Source organism: Tupaia chinensis, unplaced genomic scaffold (assembly GCF_000334495.1).
Source record: "Tupaia chinensis unplaced genomic scaffold, TupChi_1.0 Scaffold000252_1, whole genome shotgun sequence".
Taxonomy (NCBI): Eukaryota; Metazoa; Chordata; class Mammalia; order Scandentia; family Tupaiidae; genus Tupaia; species Tupaia belangeri.
The window spans coordinates 3,648,496-3,665,151 of record NW_006159732.1 but is presented as its reverse complement, the minus strand read 5'-3'; the positions used below and the strand labels follow the sequence as shown (position 1 = coordinate 3,665,151).

Below are 16,656 nucleotides of genomic sequence, written 5' to 3'. Positions count from 1 at the left end.
GGGGGGAAGCTTATTTTCTTTATCAGGTAACAGTGCTAGAGAACCTACTTCCATTTTATTTTTAAATCAAATACATATCCGAGGAAAGCTTAATATCTTCTAGTTTTGGCCTAATTTCTCCTCCCTATGCTTGTGAGACTGTCCCTTGATGTTAATAGCTACATTTGCTGTTGAGAAATTGCATCATGGTCAGCATTAGATTTTATTATATATTAATATCAGTTAATTCCAATGTTTTAATCACTCATTTCTCACCACCTCCTTGGGAGAGACAAATGTCACTACTGATTTCCCATTTAAAAAGTTATCACCAAAGAAACTTTGCCTTATCTACAAACTGAGTCAAGACACAGGCCGGATGACTAACAATCAAATGACTTACCACTAAAAAAGTACTAGGAAAAAAACATAGTGGACATTTTTGTTTTTATAATCACAGTAGTAGATAAGGCTCTTCTAAGAATGATGCAAAACAGAAACCATGCGAGAAAAATTCAACAAACATACAAGTCAGAAAACACCGCAAATAAGCCAAAAGACAAAATAATAACTGGAAGAAATTATTTGCAATATAAGGTTAATTTCCTTAAAAAATAAAGAGCTTTTACATCTTAAGAGAAAAATGGAAAATACTGTCAACAAGATAGCTCACAGGAAGGGAAATGCCAAAACTTTTGAACAAATGTAGATCTTTAACCTCTTAGACTATCAAGTCAGAAACATTCTTGTGTTGTGAAGGAATGGGGAAGGAAGAACAGCATCCATTGCTGATAGGGGTAACAAATTAATCCAGCTCCTGGAGGGCAATCTGGCAGTACCTACCAGAGGATATGCCAGTTGACCCATGATTCAGGAATATATCCTGCACATATTCACATATATTCAGAATGATGTAAGTACAAGGGTATTCATCATAGTGCCATTTTTCATAGCAAAAGAGTAGAAGCTATACAAATGCCCTTCACTAGAGGACTGGTTTTATAACAGATGGAATATGCATAGTGTAGTGGAACTGTACGCATGTGTCGAAAGCAGTGAGTCAGCTCTTTAAGTGCTAACCTCAAGATTTTTTTTTTTTTTTAAGTTTTTACCATAGGATGTGTTTGCTCTCTAGAGAGAGGGAAAGTGAGAAATCACCCCCCGGGAGGGATGGCCATGCCACAATCTTTTCTCCTCCATTCTCCTCTTAGGATTTGGGGCATATGTTCACATGTGCCTGGCATAATTTTCAAGTCACTGGGTCTGGGACTTGAACCACAGTTGTCCCTATGGAAATCTAGTGTCTTAACTACTACCATCTGCTGGGCCCCTTAATAGTTATTTTAAAGTGAGAAAAGGCAAGATAAAGAAGAGTATATACATTGTGCCACCATATTGTAGAATATACACACAGTGACTTCAAGAAGTTTGGAGAAAATAAAATAGAAGTTTGTTTTGGTGTAAAAACATTAAAATGCATGGAAATATGCATTTTTATGAACACTATGAAAGTCATATATATATATATATACATATATATATATATATATATATATAATACTTTCTCTTTTTTTTTAAGGAGTTAAGGTCCAAAATATATGTACAGGCATTAAGAATAGACTGTCTCTGGATGAAAATACTGGGAATTGGTAACAGTGGTTACCCCCAGAAAGGGGAACTGAGTAACTGAGACCTAGAAATCAGAGGTATTCCTGGATTTGGTTACTGCATATATTGTAATTCTAACAGTATGAGTCCAATTAATGGATTTACTAAACAATGTTAATTTAATCGCATTTGTCGAGCTCAGAAAACCTGAGTCACAGAGATGAATGTGAGCCTTCTTACCTCAAGGGCTTAAGTTTCCTATGAAATTACTTTCTACCCTCTACCCTGTCTTAAGGCAGCTTTAAGAACGTTTGTGTGACTTTTATTGGTTAGAATTGTTCAAAGGCATTTTTGTAGGAAAGTCTTCTTACAAAGGGCTCCTTAATGAGTGAAGTTTAGGGAAACTCAAGTGATTCCCAACAGAGCATGCTCTAATGGTGCTGAGCTCTTACAATTTGGCAATGTCTGAATGTGAGTGGGCTTCAGCTGGGAATCAAGAGAGTCCAGTTACTCACTGTCCTTCCTCACTTCCTTTTTTGAGCAAGCTAGTCAGTGTGTCAGCTCAGGGCTGCAACAGCCTTCCCGTTGATGTCAGCAGCCTGGACAGCTTGCAGGCACACTCAGCAGCAGCAGGGCAGGGCACACCCTCTCACCCTCCCTCTGGAGCCAGCTGGTTCTGACCAGCTTTGACAGCTTTATGCAGCACTACTTGTGGCTTCCAGTGGCTTTCCCCTTATGCATCCAGGAAAGGTACGTTTTTTTTTTTTTTTTTTAATTTTAAGTGTATTTATTTATTTCATGAGTGATAGAAAGAGAGACAGACAAAGACAAACACTCTCAATGATGCCTCACATCATGACCCTCCAGCCTTTTTCAGCCGGCCAAGATCTCAGACCTTGTGCCCAGGTTGGCCTGGAAACTGAACCTTGGTCTTCCATATAGTTTCCAGTATTGCAGAGCACTATGCTACTATGGCTGAATTCAGGAAAGGAAGAGTTCTCTTGCTTAGGGCAGATTTATGATAACACTTTGAATTATATGTGAATAGGTTTATAGGCGCTGGGTTCAATTGCGAAATCAGCTCGCAGAAATGATCTGAATTTGTGAATGAGATATATTCACAAAATTATAACCAATTATTTTGATTGGAGTTTGGGGTGTTTTAAGAGAGAAATCACCATGACCAGCTAACCTGGGCTAAGTTTAAAAGTGTATTAGCTAAGGTTGCAGCTGAAACCAAATCCTTTTTTTATCCTGTGCTTGAACACATCCAGAATGGTAGGTGGTGGTGATGGGGGGGGTTTAACATTTCTCAGTGGTTTTGCATGTTTTGTCCCTGTTAATCCTGAGATTTTCCTGATGACCGGTGAATTTGTTCTGCAGGCTCTGCATAGGCTCTCAGCTCAACATTTACTTAGCTATGCTACCTTGGAGTCTAGCTGGAGGTTCTCAGAGAAGCTGAGAGGGCATTTTTGTATAGCCTTCCTGTTCCTGCTTCTACTCATTGACCTTGAGTGACTCCAGCGAGCCTAGACAGCAGAAGGCCTTGCTGTCCACTTGCCAATTGACAATTTAGATTTAAGTGTTAGCACAATTCCCTACGTATGCAATAGAAGCACCTCCTTGCATCTGTCTCCCAAAGCCTAGGCTGGTCAGGAGAAGAAAAAAGGAAAGAAAACAAGAGGCTTTAAACAATCAGAAACCTATGAAATGTGTGGGGAGTTTTTGTCTTAAGGTTATTTGGATCTTAACCCTTCTTTTTCATTTTATTTTTCCTCAAAACTTCCTAAAAGAAGACTTATAAAACGGAGTGTTGTTGAAACCACATTACAATAATCATTTATAACCTTATCACATTTTGGATTTGTTCTGTCTATGTATTGTGTCCAAATACCAGTTCATATTCCCATTTCTAAGACTTTCTCCAAGTTCTTTGTAACTGATAACAAGAATCAGCATTTTTTTTTCCTTAGATTTTTTTTCTTTTTGTTTGCAAAAAAATTTTGCCAAGTATATTTTGCCAGGTTGGGTTGTTCTTGCCAAGACCATTTACTCTTGGTTGGATTTAATAAGAATTAACACCCAGAAGAAAATGTATAAGTTATTGTCTTCTAGTATCTAGATTTCTTTAAGGAAATGATCTATTTTTCCCTTTTTGTGAGGGTGATATATATGTTTTATTTTTTTAAGGAAAAATTGTTACATACAGGTATTTTTCAGTATATGAACTAAGAAACTGAATAGAGTCAGATAATATTTGGGCGTTAGGCTGCTTATTCTCATTTTTTAAGCCCCCACTTATATCTGAAATTCTCAAGCCATAAAGATATGGACACCAAGTATTTTTTTGTGTTATCTGAATTCCTCTCCTCTAAACATAGAGACCAAATATTGGGTTGTCTGAAAAGTCATGTACATTTTTGCATAGAAAAACATGGAAAAAATATGCCATGACTTTTCTGACAATCTAGTAGATTCAGTCATCTTGATACTTGACAAGGTATCAAAGAGTATAGTTTTTTGTTTGTTTGTTTGTTTTTTTCCCAGAGCCCAGTCATACAAATCTATATGGAGCTGAAGAAGCCCATAAAAATCTAATTTCAACATGGGCAGCTGGGAGAGCAAGTGAAACAATCTTGAGATAATTTCATAACCTTTACATAGTTGTAATTTTATATTTATTTATGACTATAATGTCTTTTGAGATAAACCTTCAGTGGAAATTGAATTTGTTTATTTTTTTAACCGGCCATGGTCTGTTGGGATCTGAAATATTTTCCAATAGGAAACAAAGTTATTGGCAACAATTGGAGTATCTGCCGTTTATAGACTCTCTCGTTTATCTCAGGGCAATCAACTACTCAGAGTTTCAGTTGTCATTGAGTTGCAGGTCCTTGTAGACTCTGCCTCTGACCCCTTCAATCTGGTTAAGGGGCCAGGGCAACTTCTTGTAGTGGTATGATTGTTTACAACCTGTTTATAAAGTTTGTCATTTTCTTCTTCATGCTGTGGGGTCACGACAAGGACATAACATAACTTAGCAAAGAAGATAATTTTGAAACTAAGCACATATGATCTTGAATCCTTGCTCCATGACCTTGGGCAAGTTACTTAAACTTCCTGGAGCCTCCATTCCCTGATCTGTAAAATGGGGCTGATATAGCTATAGTAGCTGCAGATGGATTACAGACATTTTATGCTGAGTCATCATCAACAGAAATGACTTTTTTCTTTCTTTTTTAAAGATTCTTTTTAGAGATTTTTGTCATTTGGTGTGTGTATGCCCTTGGAGAGTAGACAGAGACAGTGAGAGGGAAAGATCCCCCACCCCAGGGGGATAGCCATGCCCCACAATCCCTTCTCCTTCATTCTCCTCCTGGGATCTTGGGCACACACATACACGCACTCAGCATGATTGTCAAGCCACCAGATCTGGGACTTGAAACACATTTGTCCACGTGGGTATCCAGTGATGTAACCACTACACCACCTGCTGCCCCCAATGACTTATTTCTTTTCTTTTCTTTTCTTTTTTTTTTGAGAGATTTTCACTGTAGGGCGCGTGCGCTCGCCAGACAGACAGAGAGAGACATAGAGACAGAAAGCGAGAAATCACCCCCCAGGGGGGATGGTCACGCCGCAATCCCTTCTCCTCCATTCTCCTCTTGGGATCTTGGGCACGCACGCACACGCGCCCGGCATGAGTTTTAAGCCACCGGGTCCGGGACACGAACCGCGGTCGACTATGTGGGAGTCCAGCGACATAGCCATTACGCTAACTGCTGGTTCCCATGACTTATTTCTTAAAGTCCCTTTTTGTTTACTTAATTCGAATAACAAGATGATTAACTTAAGTGGAATAGCAGTTAGTTTTGGTCAGATTAACCAGATAGGCTTTTTTATTTTATTTTATTTTTTTTTACCAGATAGGCTTTTAAAAGACATTATTTGTGGCCAGCAGGTGGCATGGTGGCCAGCTGTAGGTTGAGTCCCAGACCTAGTGGCTTGCTTTCTCACCTATCCTCTCTTGTTCACTCTGTCTCTGGTGAGTGTACATATCCTATGGAAAATTTAAAAAATAATAATACCTAAAATAAATAAGAAAAGACTATTATGTAAGGTTTAGAGATTATTACAAATGTAACAGAGCTCTTCTTTCTTTCTTTGTTTTTGTTTTCTAATTTTTGCTTGGGCACTGCACTCATCAGGGTAGAGGATGAGAAAGCACTCCCCTTGGGGGATGGTTAGTCCACAATCCCTTCTCCAGTTCTCCCTCTTTTTAGGATTTTGGGCATGCATGCATATGTGCCTGGAATATTTCTCAAGCTACTGGGTTCTGGACTCAAACCACACAGTCTACCACATGGGAACCAGCCACTTTAACCATCATACCATGGCCTGGCCTATCTCTTGCTCTTTTCTAAGTGTAGGATGTGATATAGAGGGAAAGTTAATTTGAAAGGGTTACTTTGACTGTAAGAATCTTTCTTCTGGAGACTGTTTAGTGTACCTGGCTATCTCAAGGCAAAAATGACCTAGTGGGCTCTAACTTGGTAGTGCCACATGCCAAGGGGTTAAGTTGAACCACTTTAGCAAGCTGGCAAGGAGCCCATAAGATGGGTAATAATGCTTCATTTCAGGAGTTTACTGAACTTGTTAGTTTTATGAAAATGGATTGTGCAACACAGAGAGATTGTAATTGTGTAGTAATTGAGAATAACATGATGGTAAACCTTCGTTGAGTGAACCAGTTGGGGTAATTTGGGAAGGAGAAAGGGAGTTGGGGTGGGTGGTGGAGACAGAAATAACAATAAGACAAGGAATAAATAAGATGTAATTTATTTATTTTTTTAGAGGTTTTTCCTTAAGGTGAATGCTCTTGCAAGCAAGTGAGAGAAATAGAGACAGTGAGAGGGAAAGTGAGAAATCACCTCCTCAGAAGAGATTACCACACTGCAATCCTTTCTCCTCCATTCTCCTCCTGGGATCTTGTGCCCATATGCACATGCATCTGGCGTGATTTATTTATTTTTTTGGAGAGGTTTTCGCTATAGGGTGCATGCGCTCGCCAGACAGACAGAGACAGAGAGACAGAAAGCGAGAAATCACTCCCCAGGGGGGATGGTCACGCCGCAATCCCTTCTCCTCCATTCTCCTCTTGGGATCTTGGGCACGCACGCACACGCGCCCAGCGTGAGTTTTAAGCCACCGGGTCCGGGCCGCAAACCACAGTCGACTACGTGGGAGTCCAGCCACATAGCCATTACGCTAACTGCTGGTTCCCCATCTGGCATGATTTTTAAGCCACTTAGTCCGAGACTTGAAACACTGTCAGTCATGTGGGAGTCCAGTGATGTAACTCCCATGACATCTGCTGGTCCCAATAAGACATAATTTGAATGAAAATAACTCAGAGATAACCTAGTCTAACCTTTTTGGTTTAGAAATGAGGAATCAGGTCTGATGTGGAACGTGGTTTTCCTAATACCATAAGACTAATTAGGAATGTCTCCCTTCTTCCCTTGCAATGATTTTCCAAGATTTTCATGACTTTGGATTTTAGGAGCTGACTGTAGGAATATGACATGCATGCTGAAAAAATGGCTGAAATTCTTGGTCAATTGTTGCTTGTAGAATATACTCAGGAAACCTGCCAGATCAAAGGGGACATCAAAAGTAGATGCCTCAAGATTTTGTTTCATTTATATACCCTTCTGTGAATGAATAAGGCTGGGAAGGGTTTTCCTTTACCTGCATTGGTCTACCATCTAGGGGCTAGGAAGACATTGGAGCTTTCCACAGTGTGTCATCTCAGGAGAGGCCGTGCTTTGGGGAGGTGATTTTTCAGTTTGATATTAGAAATGGAGACTTATTTTTGAGCTTTAGTTACCAGTACTGATATTATTGAGTACCCAGAGAGTGCGCTTTTCTGTTTTGGAGCTATGGTCAGGGAGGGATGTAGGGTTGACAAGGACACAGTTGGAAATAGGGAAGGGAGAAGATGATGGTTGTGGCTCATTCTTGTGCAACACAAACACAAGGTAGTCATTGTTCTCATAAACACTGATACAAACCCTTAGTAGTCCAAGGATGCTCGAGCTTCAAGGAATGCTGTTTCCCAAATCCATTTGGATGGTGTGGGTGGCACAGAAAGGAAAATAGTTAGACCAGTGTCAGAGCGATAGGTATGACTCAGCTTTGAGTAAGGTGAACCAGATATCTCCCTTCTCTTATCAGTCTGGACTAAGCAGTATCAGGAAGGACTAAGTGTACTTGTATGGAAACTAATCAGGAGGACATTTGGGACTCCTGTGGCCAAAACAAACTGCATGCTCTTGAAGTTCGCACAATAGCATCATTCTGCTCTGGCTGCTTGAGGGGAGATCGCCCCTCATTATTCCTGCCTTGTTGCCTTCTGGCCTGTCTCACTGTCTTTGCCTCATTTCTCAACGGAGTCTTCCAAGTGGGCATGATAACCTTATAACTACAAAACATGAAGAACTGTAGTTTTCACCTTTCTCCAAAGGGACTTCCAATATTGGGTAAATATGTTTCCTTTTTCCCAGAGGCCCTTCTTTTAAGTTTTAATACTGCTTTGCGGCAGTAAGATGGGAGTTATCTGAACAGTTTTGTGTCTATGAGTATTTGACAAAGATATAGAGAAGAACTCAGCCACACATGGTCTTCTAACCTGTTTCTTGGCTACCCATATCAATGAGAGCTGCTACAGACACATTTTCAAATGAGCAGAAGGACAATATACTTATCAGTGGCAATGGCTTTTCAAAATGATAGTTGAGCACAGCTGTGGTGGCACAGTGGTAACACAATGCTCTGCAATGGTGGAAGCCATGTGGAAGATCTAGGTTTGGTTCCCGGTTTGACCTGTATGTGCTTATGTGTGCCTGTGATCCTGGTTGCCTGGGAAAGCTAGTGGGGAGGATTGTGATGTGAGACCCTATTGAAATCACTTATCTCTCTCATGAAATAATAAACTTTAGACACATTTATTGTATATCTAATTAGGAAAGTTAGTATGTTCTCATAGAGAAGTCTAAAAACTCAAAGATGCTAAAGGAATAAATTAAGTTGCTCTATTTTGTGACTGTCTTGGTAAGTTTAAACTCAGAGATTGTGTAAGAAGATATGACCTTCTATGGAAATCTGGCTTTCTTGCTTAAAGTATTTGTCTTTTAGTATCTAAATCTTAGTGTTTTTATTTACAATAAACTCAGAAGAATGAGTCATGAACTTTAAGAATTAATGAAAGAACTATTATTTCTCTTATCCCGATGACTCAATTTTCTGATTAGAGATGACAGGTGTCACAATGTCTAATACAGCTGCAGCGCTGCAAACCACCTTTGTCGCACATCATGAATATTAAGGTAAAGGTAAAGGGAGGAAAGAAGTACATATCTGAATATTTTTTTTCCTTATGGGAAAAATGCAACTAACTTTAGACATTTTTGGAATGCAACCAGCTACTGCTGCACAAACTAAGAAATACATGTACTTAGTGGGGTAGATTTTCTAGAAAGTTGATTGGCAAATGGTCTCTGACTTTCGTCATGCTCGGTAGGTTCTTCGTGATGCTGAAACCACTTGCAGAGGCATTTTCATATTCACCTGTCTCGTCATTAATTACAAGAGCGCATCAGTTCAGCTTTCTATCTTTGCAAATTGGAAAGCATGTTTCTACTTTCTACTCTTAGGACTTTTTGACAAAGTTTGAGGGGAGGAGGAATTAAATATTTAAAGTGTTCAAATGAGTTCAGGAAATAAGTGGGTAGACTTCGTCTGTTGGCATGTGATTTGTGGGTGGGAATTTCTTTTTAAAACAAGAACAGTGTACTATATTGAATGATCATGTCTTCCAGTGTAATGTCCCTGAGAACCAGAATGGAGACAAATGCTCTTTGTCTAACTGAGTGAATAAAAAAAGTGTGTTGGCATGAATGGCCATGTGCATTTTCGGGGAAGAAGGGCATATGCCAGGACCTATTGAATTAAAAATTTAAAAACATGTAGATAAAATTTATCTGAGAATCAGAAGAGGATTGCTGGGAATGCATGTTCTCCAAGTCTGAGACTTACACTGGCAGCAGAAGCAGGGTGTGGGTGGTGGTTCAGAAGAAAAACGCTGTGGGAACATTTAGACATGTGCAGTCATCAGTGGTCTTCACAATCTGCAATCAGTTGCAAGAATTTCTCAGGCTTTGAAAGTTATAAAAGAAGCACTTGTGTTTGCTTTGTGCCTTATATAATATTCAGTGTAATACTTTGAAATAAGAGTCAATATCTTGGTTGAAGAGCTTGAAAACATTTCACATGAAGTATCTGAGTGAAGTGAAGAGGGTTCTCAGGAGTGCTGATTAACAGCTCTGGGGAGGGTGCTCTTCATTCCCCGAACCTTGGCCTGTGTGCCCTAGCTCCCAGCTCCCAGATTGCCAGCCATGCAGAAAGAGACAATGCAAAGGTGAGGTCGCTGGACTAGGAGATGCCACAGTGCCTGCCAGAAGTATTTTCTCAAATGAAAGGGCCAAGTCGGGATGGCAGGCAGACCCGAGGTGAGCATTGGCTTTCTTCCGTAGCCGTCTGTTCTCTCCAGACCTGTCATTTCACCTGTAAAATGGGATCATATCACCCCTCTCCCCCATCTAATTACACACACCAGGAACAACCTTTGGCCACTTTAAGAGTATCCTAACTCATCTGCTTACTTTGATTCTTGCTTCTGTAAAATCCATTCTTTTTTTTTTTTTTTTTTTTTGAGAGGATTTTGCTATGGGGTGCGTGCACTTGCCAGAAAGACAGAGAGACAGAAAGTGAGAAATCATCCCCCATGCCGCAATCCCTTTCAGGAATTCTCCTTTCAGGATCTTGGGCACGCATGCATACGTGCCTAGGGTGAGTTTAAGCTACCGGGTCCAAGGCTCGAAAGTTTAAGCTACCGGGTCCAGAACTCGAACTGCGGTCGACTACATGGGAACCCAGTGACGTAGCCATTACACCAACCACTGGTCCCTGTAAAATAATTCTTTACGCCCAGTCCAGTGGTGCTGAAGCTCACACTCTCCTTCTGAAACCATCTTGCTTGTTTGCTTGTTACTGTCCCCCAACCCCGCTCCAGACTGCATGCTTCACGGTCTCAGTTATGTCCTGAGAGCTGACCCACCCACCAACTCCTGCTGGCAGGTCCTACTCTGTCTTCTCGCTGCCTTGGCCTCTGGTGTTCTATTCTCATTCTTTTTCGCAGTTTTCCTGAAGCTACTGTGAACCGCGGATTAGGAAATCCAGGGTCCGGTTTGGGTTCTACCCCTTCCCAGATGCCACTTAACTTTGAATGCCTTGGTTTCTTTACCTGCGAACAGACGTGTGTCAGTCTGCTAGGGCTGTAGTAGCAACTCACCATAGACTGTGTGGCTTGAACAGCAAAAGTGTATTTTCTCAACACACAGGATCCTAGAATCGAATAGCAAAGTGCTGGCCTGCCTTCTGAGGCCCCTCCCTTGGCTCAGAGAGGGCTGCCTTCTCACCCTCATCTGACTCCACGTAGTCTTCCCTCTGTGTGTTTCTTTGTCCTGATTACCTTTTTTTAAGGAGACCCACCAGTCATATCGGATTAGGGCCCACACTAAGGACTTTATTTTACCTTAATTACCTCTTTAAATACTTTGTTTCCAAATACAGTCACATTCTGAGGTATTGGGAGTTAGAGCTTTGACATATAAATTGGGGGGCAGGGGATGATTCAGTCCATTGTTGGGGGATATGCAGGTTGAGCATTCCAAGTGCGATATCTCAGATGCTCCAAATCTAATGTCTTGAGTCCAGACATGTTGCCACAAGTAGAAAATTGCACATCCGACTTCATGAGATGAGTGCCGTCAAAATATGGCTATAGACAAATATTATAGAAAACCGCCTTTGGGGTAGGCATATAAGGTGTTATGTATGAAGCAAATGAAATTTGTGTTTAGGTATGAGCCCCATCCCTAAGATATCTCATTATGTGTGTATAGAAATTCCAAAATCCTTGGGATCAGCAGATGGCATAATGGTTATGTCACTGGTCTCCCATGTAGCTGACCACAGTTTGAGTCCCGGACCTAGCAACTTAAAACTCACACGTGTGTGTGCATGCTCAAAATCCTGAGAGGAGAATGGAGGACAAGGAATTGTGTGGCTATCCCCCCTGGGAGGATGATTTCTCATTTTCTGTCTCTCTGTCTCTCTGGGAAGTGCACGTGCCCTATAGCAAAAATCTCCCTTAAAAAAAAATTACAAAATCCTAGAAAATTCAAAATTTTAAACACTTTTTATCCCAAGCATTTCAGATAAGGGACATTCAGCTTGTACTATATTATATCCAAGACCCCTTCCGGCTCTACGAAATTATTATATTTTAAGTTAGTGATCTCACACCCATGTTCAATTCCCATCCTCTTAGGTAATAGCTTGGTGGACATGCTTCCTAATTTTTAATACTCAGACATCTCTGTTTACCCATTTATTGTCATCTACCTATTGGCAGAGGGCATATGTGCAATCCAGAGAGACAGAGACCACCCCCCAAGAGGGTATAGTCATTCTATAATCTTTTTTTCCTCCCTTGCTGCCACCTGTCAAGAGTGTGGGCATGCGCTCACACATGCCCAGCAGGTTTTTCATCTCTAGGGCTGGGGTTTGGGATTTGAACTGTGGTCAGTTAAGGGGTCCAGCTCCCAGTATACAGTGCTTAACCACTGCACTACAGAGCCAGCCTCTCATGTATATCTTGGTAGGGTTTAAAAAGGTTCAGGTATTTGTGACTTGTAATAATACGAATAATTTAGGAGTGGCCAGCATGGTAGAGTTTATGTATAAAATACTAAATGGAATGAAAAATAGCATCTGACCTTGTTAGTGTTATTGCTTTTGTTCTGTGTAATTTTTAAATGTATAATAAAACAATTTTTTCTCCCTCCTACAGCTGGAAACTGACAAATTGGCCCTTCCAATGAGCCCCAGCCCACTTAGCCCAAGCCCCATCCCCAGCCCCAACACAAAACTTGAGAATTCCACTCTCCTGACGGTGGAGCCTTCCCCCCTGGATAAGAACAAGGGCTTCTTCGTGGATGAGTCTGAGCCTCTTCTTCGCTGTGACTCCACTTCCAGCGGCTCCTCTGCGCTGAGCAGGACCGGCTCCTTTATTACCAAAGGTACAGACAGCAGGACGGGCTCGCAGTACTCACTCAGTTGTGAGACCGCCTCAGAAGAGCCCCTGGGATTCCCCCTGGCCTCTCCCTCCACCCAGGTGTAGTTGAGCTGTTTGTACACCTGCCCAGGGAGACCTGTTCTAAACTCCAAGATGAGAGTGGCCTGTGGGGAGCCAGCTTGTTGGCCAGTGAGGACACAGCTAGAAAATCTTTATGACTCCAATTCTTTTGCCAGGAGACTGTACTGGTCAAAAAGTACTGGTCACCTTTAATCCTCATGATGCTATCAAATGTATGTTTGGGGGAAGATCCAATAAATGAAGTCTTGCAGGCTTTTGAAAATTATTTGTCAGGCTTGCCAGATCTAAGATATAAAGTATATATATCTATCTGAGAGTCAGAAACAGAGGTGTTAGTAACTTAAATTGATCCTAATATTCACTCTAAGAGAACTTACAAATAACAGTGCTTAAAGCACATCATAAATTGGTATTTGGGGTACATAATTTGCTACTTTCAATTTTTAATAGCAGAGAAGGAAATTAGCATACAGACACTTATTGATAACAGATTTTTGTTAGAAATTTTCTAGTTTGAATAATTCCAGGTATGTTTTAATGACAGTTATATTTGTTTTATTTTACATATCTATAAAATCTTACATTTTACATATGAATATTTTGCATACTTTAAATGTCTATATTAATCTATTTTTTATTTATGTGAGAGATTTATATTTTAGTTCATATTTTATATTATATATTATATTTTAGAGAAAGTGTTTTATAATAATAAAAGTTACAGGTCTTCACTGCAATATGAAATATGATAGATACAAAAAGCAGTATTTTTTTTTTTTTTTTTGCTCTCTCAGCAGTTCAGTTTTTTGTTGTTGTTGTTGTTGTTGCTGTTTTTAGAGGTTTTTGTTATAGGGTGTGTGGCCAGAAAGACAGAGAGAGACAGAGAGATAGAAAGCAAGAAATTACCCCCCAGGGGAGTTGGCCATGCCGCAATCCCTTCTCCTCCATTCTCCTCTCAGGATCCTGGGCATCCATGCACATGTGTCCGGCGTGAATTTAGGCCACCGGGTCCGCGACTCAAACCGCAGTCGATCACATGGGAGTTTAGAGAGTTCAGCAACATAGCCATTATGCTAAGTGCTTGTCCCTCAGCAGTTCAGTTTTTAAACAACTGCAATTGAATCAGAAAGTCAAGTAATTCCAAACATTAGCTGGGAAAGGGCTGAGCCAATGTATATCTTTGTTTAGTAAATGAACCACAGATACAGAAAGGAGTACAATTTTCTTTTTTCTTTTTAGTTTAAGTATTTCAACATCGTCCTGAGTTCTGGAAGAATTTGAAAGTCATTTAAGCCTAGGCCCATTCACACAGACCATGTTTGAGCTCTGTTATCAGGCAGACCTTGTTTACTGTCTTCTGTGTAATTCAAGTAAAATCTCTTAATGTTTAGAATGTGCCAGAAGGTCACTCTGTCACTATGGTGGGGTTTGGAGCATGGGTGGGAGAGGATAGATGTCCCTCTCTGGGCATCCTCGTCCACCTGGCAGTACAGTCCCGTTATAGCTGTTCCCCTGCCTCCTCTGTTCGCTGCAGAAAAGAAGGACACAGTGTTGCGGCAGGTGCGCCTGGACCCCTGTGACTTGCAGCCCATCTTTGACGACATGCTCCACATTCTGAATCCTGAGGAGCTGCGGGTGATTGAAGAGATCCCCCAGGCTGAGGACAAACTGGACCGGCTTTTTGAGATTATTGGAGTGAAGAGCCAGGAAGCCAGCCAGACTCTCCTGGACTCTGTTTATAGCCATCTTCCTGACCTGTTGTAGAACATAGGAATACTGCATTCTGGAAACGACTCAGTTTAGTGGCAGGGTGGTTTGCTTTGTTTCGTTTTGGTTCTGATTTTTGTTTTTCTGTGTGTGTGTGTGTGTGTGTACGTGTGTGTGCGTGTGTGTATAACAGAGTATATGGCCAGTGTTTTGAGTTCTGTTTATTTTCTTTTGTTTAACTCTTCTGGGAAGTTAGTTTATAAGCCTTTTTAAAGTGTAACTGTTGCAAAAAAACCTACCACTAAAATTTTTAAGTTTTATGTTTTCTCTGTTTTGCCTTCTTCTGTATTTTCAAAATTGTTCTGTGCACTTTAAATTCACTTAACTTGCCATAAGTGCAGTGTGACGTTTCCTACACACTGGATTGTATGGCTCTTAACTTCTTAAAAGTGTAATGTCATTTAGTGACTTCTGTAAGCAGTCTTTATGTGTCTCAACATCCACACCTACTTTTTTTAAAAAATATTATTACTGTTTTTATTATTGTTTGCCCTTTACAGATTTTCCTGAGGATTAAGGAAATTTAAGACTCTGATGAATTACTGTAATGCAATTAGACTTTGAGTTACCTTTTTCCTATGTCTTGTTGTATACTTCATATTCATGGCTGAAACTTGACCACACTGTTGCCGATTGTACGGTTTTTCACCTGACACTGTGTAGAACGCTTGATTACTCGTGCTCCTCTTAATGCTAATATGCTCTGGGCTGGAGAAATGAAATCTTCAAGCCTTCAGAACTTGCTACTTAAGTGGCTTGACACCTGGGCCACCCAAGAACTTGAACTTCATCTTTTAGGGATTGAGCTGTTCGGGAACACATTGCTGCACTTTGGAAAGTAAATTGAGTGCCAGTGGCACATTTTCCATAGGGAATTTGCTCAGCTTTGCTTTAAAAGATGTCTTGTTTTTATATACACATAGTCAATAGGTCCAGTTTGCCCTCAAGGCCTTGGTCTTTCTTCATCATTCAATCACTTTAATTAAAAATGGCTGCAGCTATAAGAACTCTTGTCTGATATATTTGCAACTATGCTCTCATTTATAAACACACCCTCTAATACTCAGTTGCCAGATTCTAATGCAAAGGTGATGTTGACTCCCTTTGTGTGGGCGGGGTTTGTGGGTAGCGGTGAGGGACTGATGTCAGAAAAATGCCTTCAAGTGTACTAATTTATTAATAAATATTAGGTGTTTGTTACTTGAGTTGTTTGAGTGTATTTAATCCTTTCCTTTCTTGCCTTATACATGTGCTCAAGTTATAACCATTTAAGTAGTCTCTTGAAAAAGCACATGTATTCTAAAAACCTCAGCCTCTCTAAATCTATAAATTGTGCTAATTAGCAAATTTTTGTGCCTGGAAAGATATTGAAGGGTTCATAGGAAAAGACTGGTGAAAGTTACTGCTAGGCATTTCCTACTCTTTTGGATTAAACAAGAAGCTCCTATTTTTGAGATTGTGCCTATCTTAAGTGGGGATTTGGAGATAGAGAGGCAGAGTGGAGAGATGCAAATACTGACTAGGCCTTGCAGTATTTTCTTAACAATTTCCATCTAGGAAATTTACCAGTCATAGGGAGCCTGTATACATTCGTAGGCTTCAGTATTTGCAAACTCTTTGCTCCTGAATCACTTCAGAGGGCTTGCTTGTTAGTGAGGCAGGGTGAGTTCTTATGTCAGTGGAGTATATAATAGCATTCATTGTATATCCCCTGGTTTTACCCAAGCCCAATGATCAGAACCTCAGCAATTTCAAGTTCCTCTTTCAGTGAGAAACTGGAAGTGGATGCTGTGTCTGAACACTTCAGTACCTATGTCAGCAACATTAAAGGGCTTTTTTGTTTCATCTACTTCCCCGTGGCTGGTTTCTAGAGAACCATCCTAGCCTTTGGTTTCACTGGTTCTCATCATGTTTCCCCTCCTTTTGTCAATAGAAGGGAATTCTGTTACAGAGGAAAGTAACTAGGAATGGGTCAGTTCTGATAGGATTTCAGAATGACCACTGATTTTATTTGAAAGAAA

The 16,656-nt window shown here is 40.5% G+C and overlaps 1 protein-coding gene across 1 annotated transcript in view; it reads left to right on the top strand.

The window, feature by feature from the left end:
- TNFRSF21 (TNF receptor superfamily member 21) overlaps positions 1–15,835 on the top strand; it is an 80,466-nt gene extending 64,631 nt beyond the window's left edge. The window contains exons 5-6 of the mRNA XM_027772103.1: positions 12,563–12,791; positions 14,403–15,835. Coding sequence (XP_027627904.1) covers positions 12,563–12,791; positions 14,403–14,632 — 459 coding nt within the window. The 3' untranslated portion in view covers positions 14,633–15,835. The remainder of the gene's footprint in view (positions 1–12,562; positions 12,792–14,402) is intronic.
- Positions 15,836–16,656: the final 821 nt, after the last annotated feature.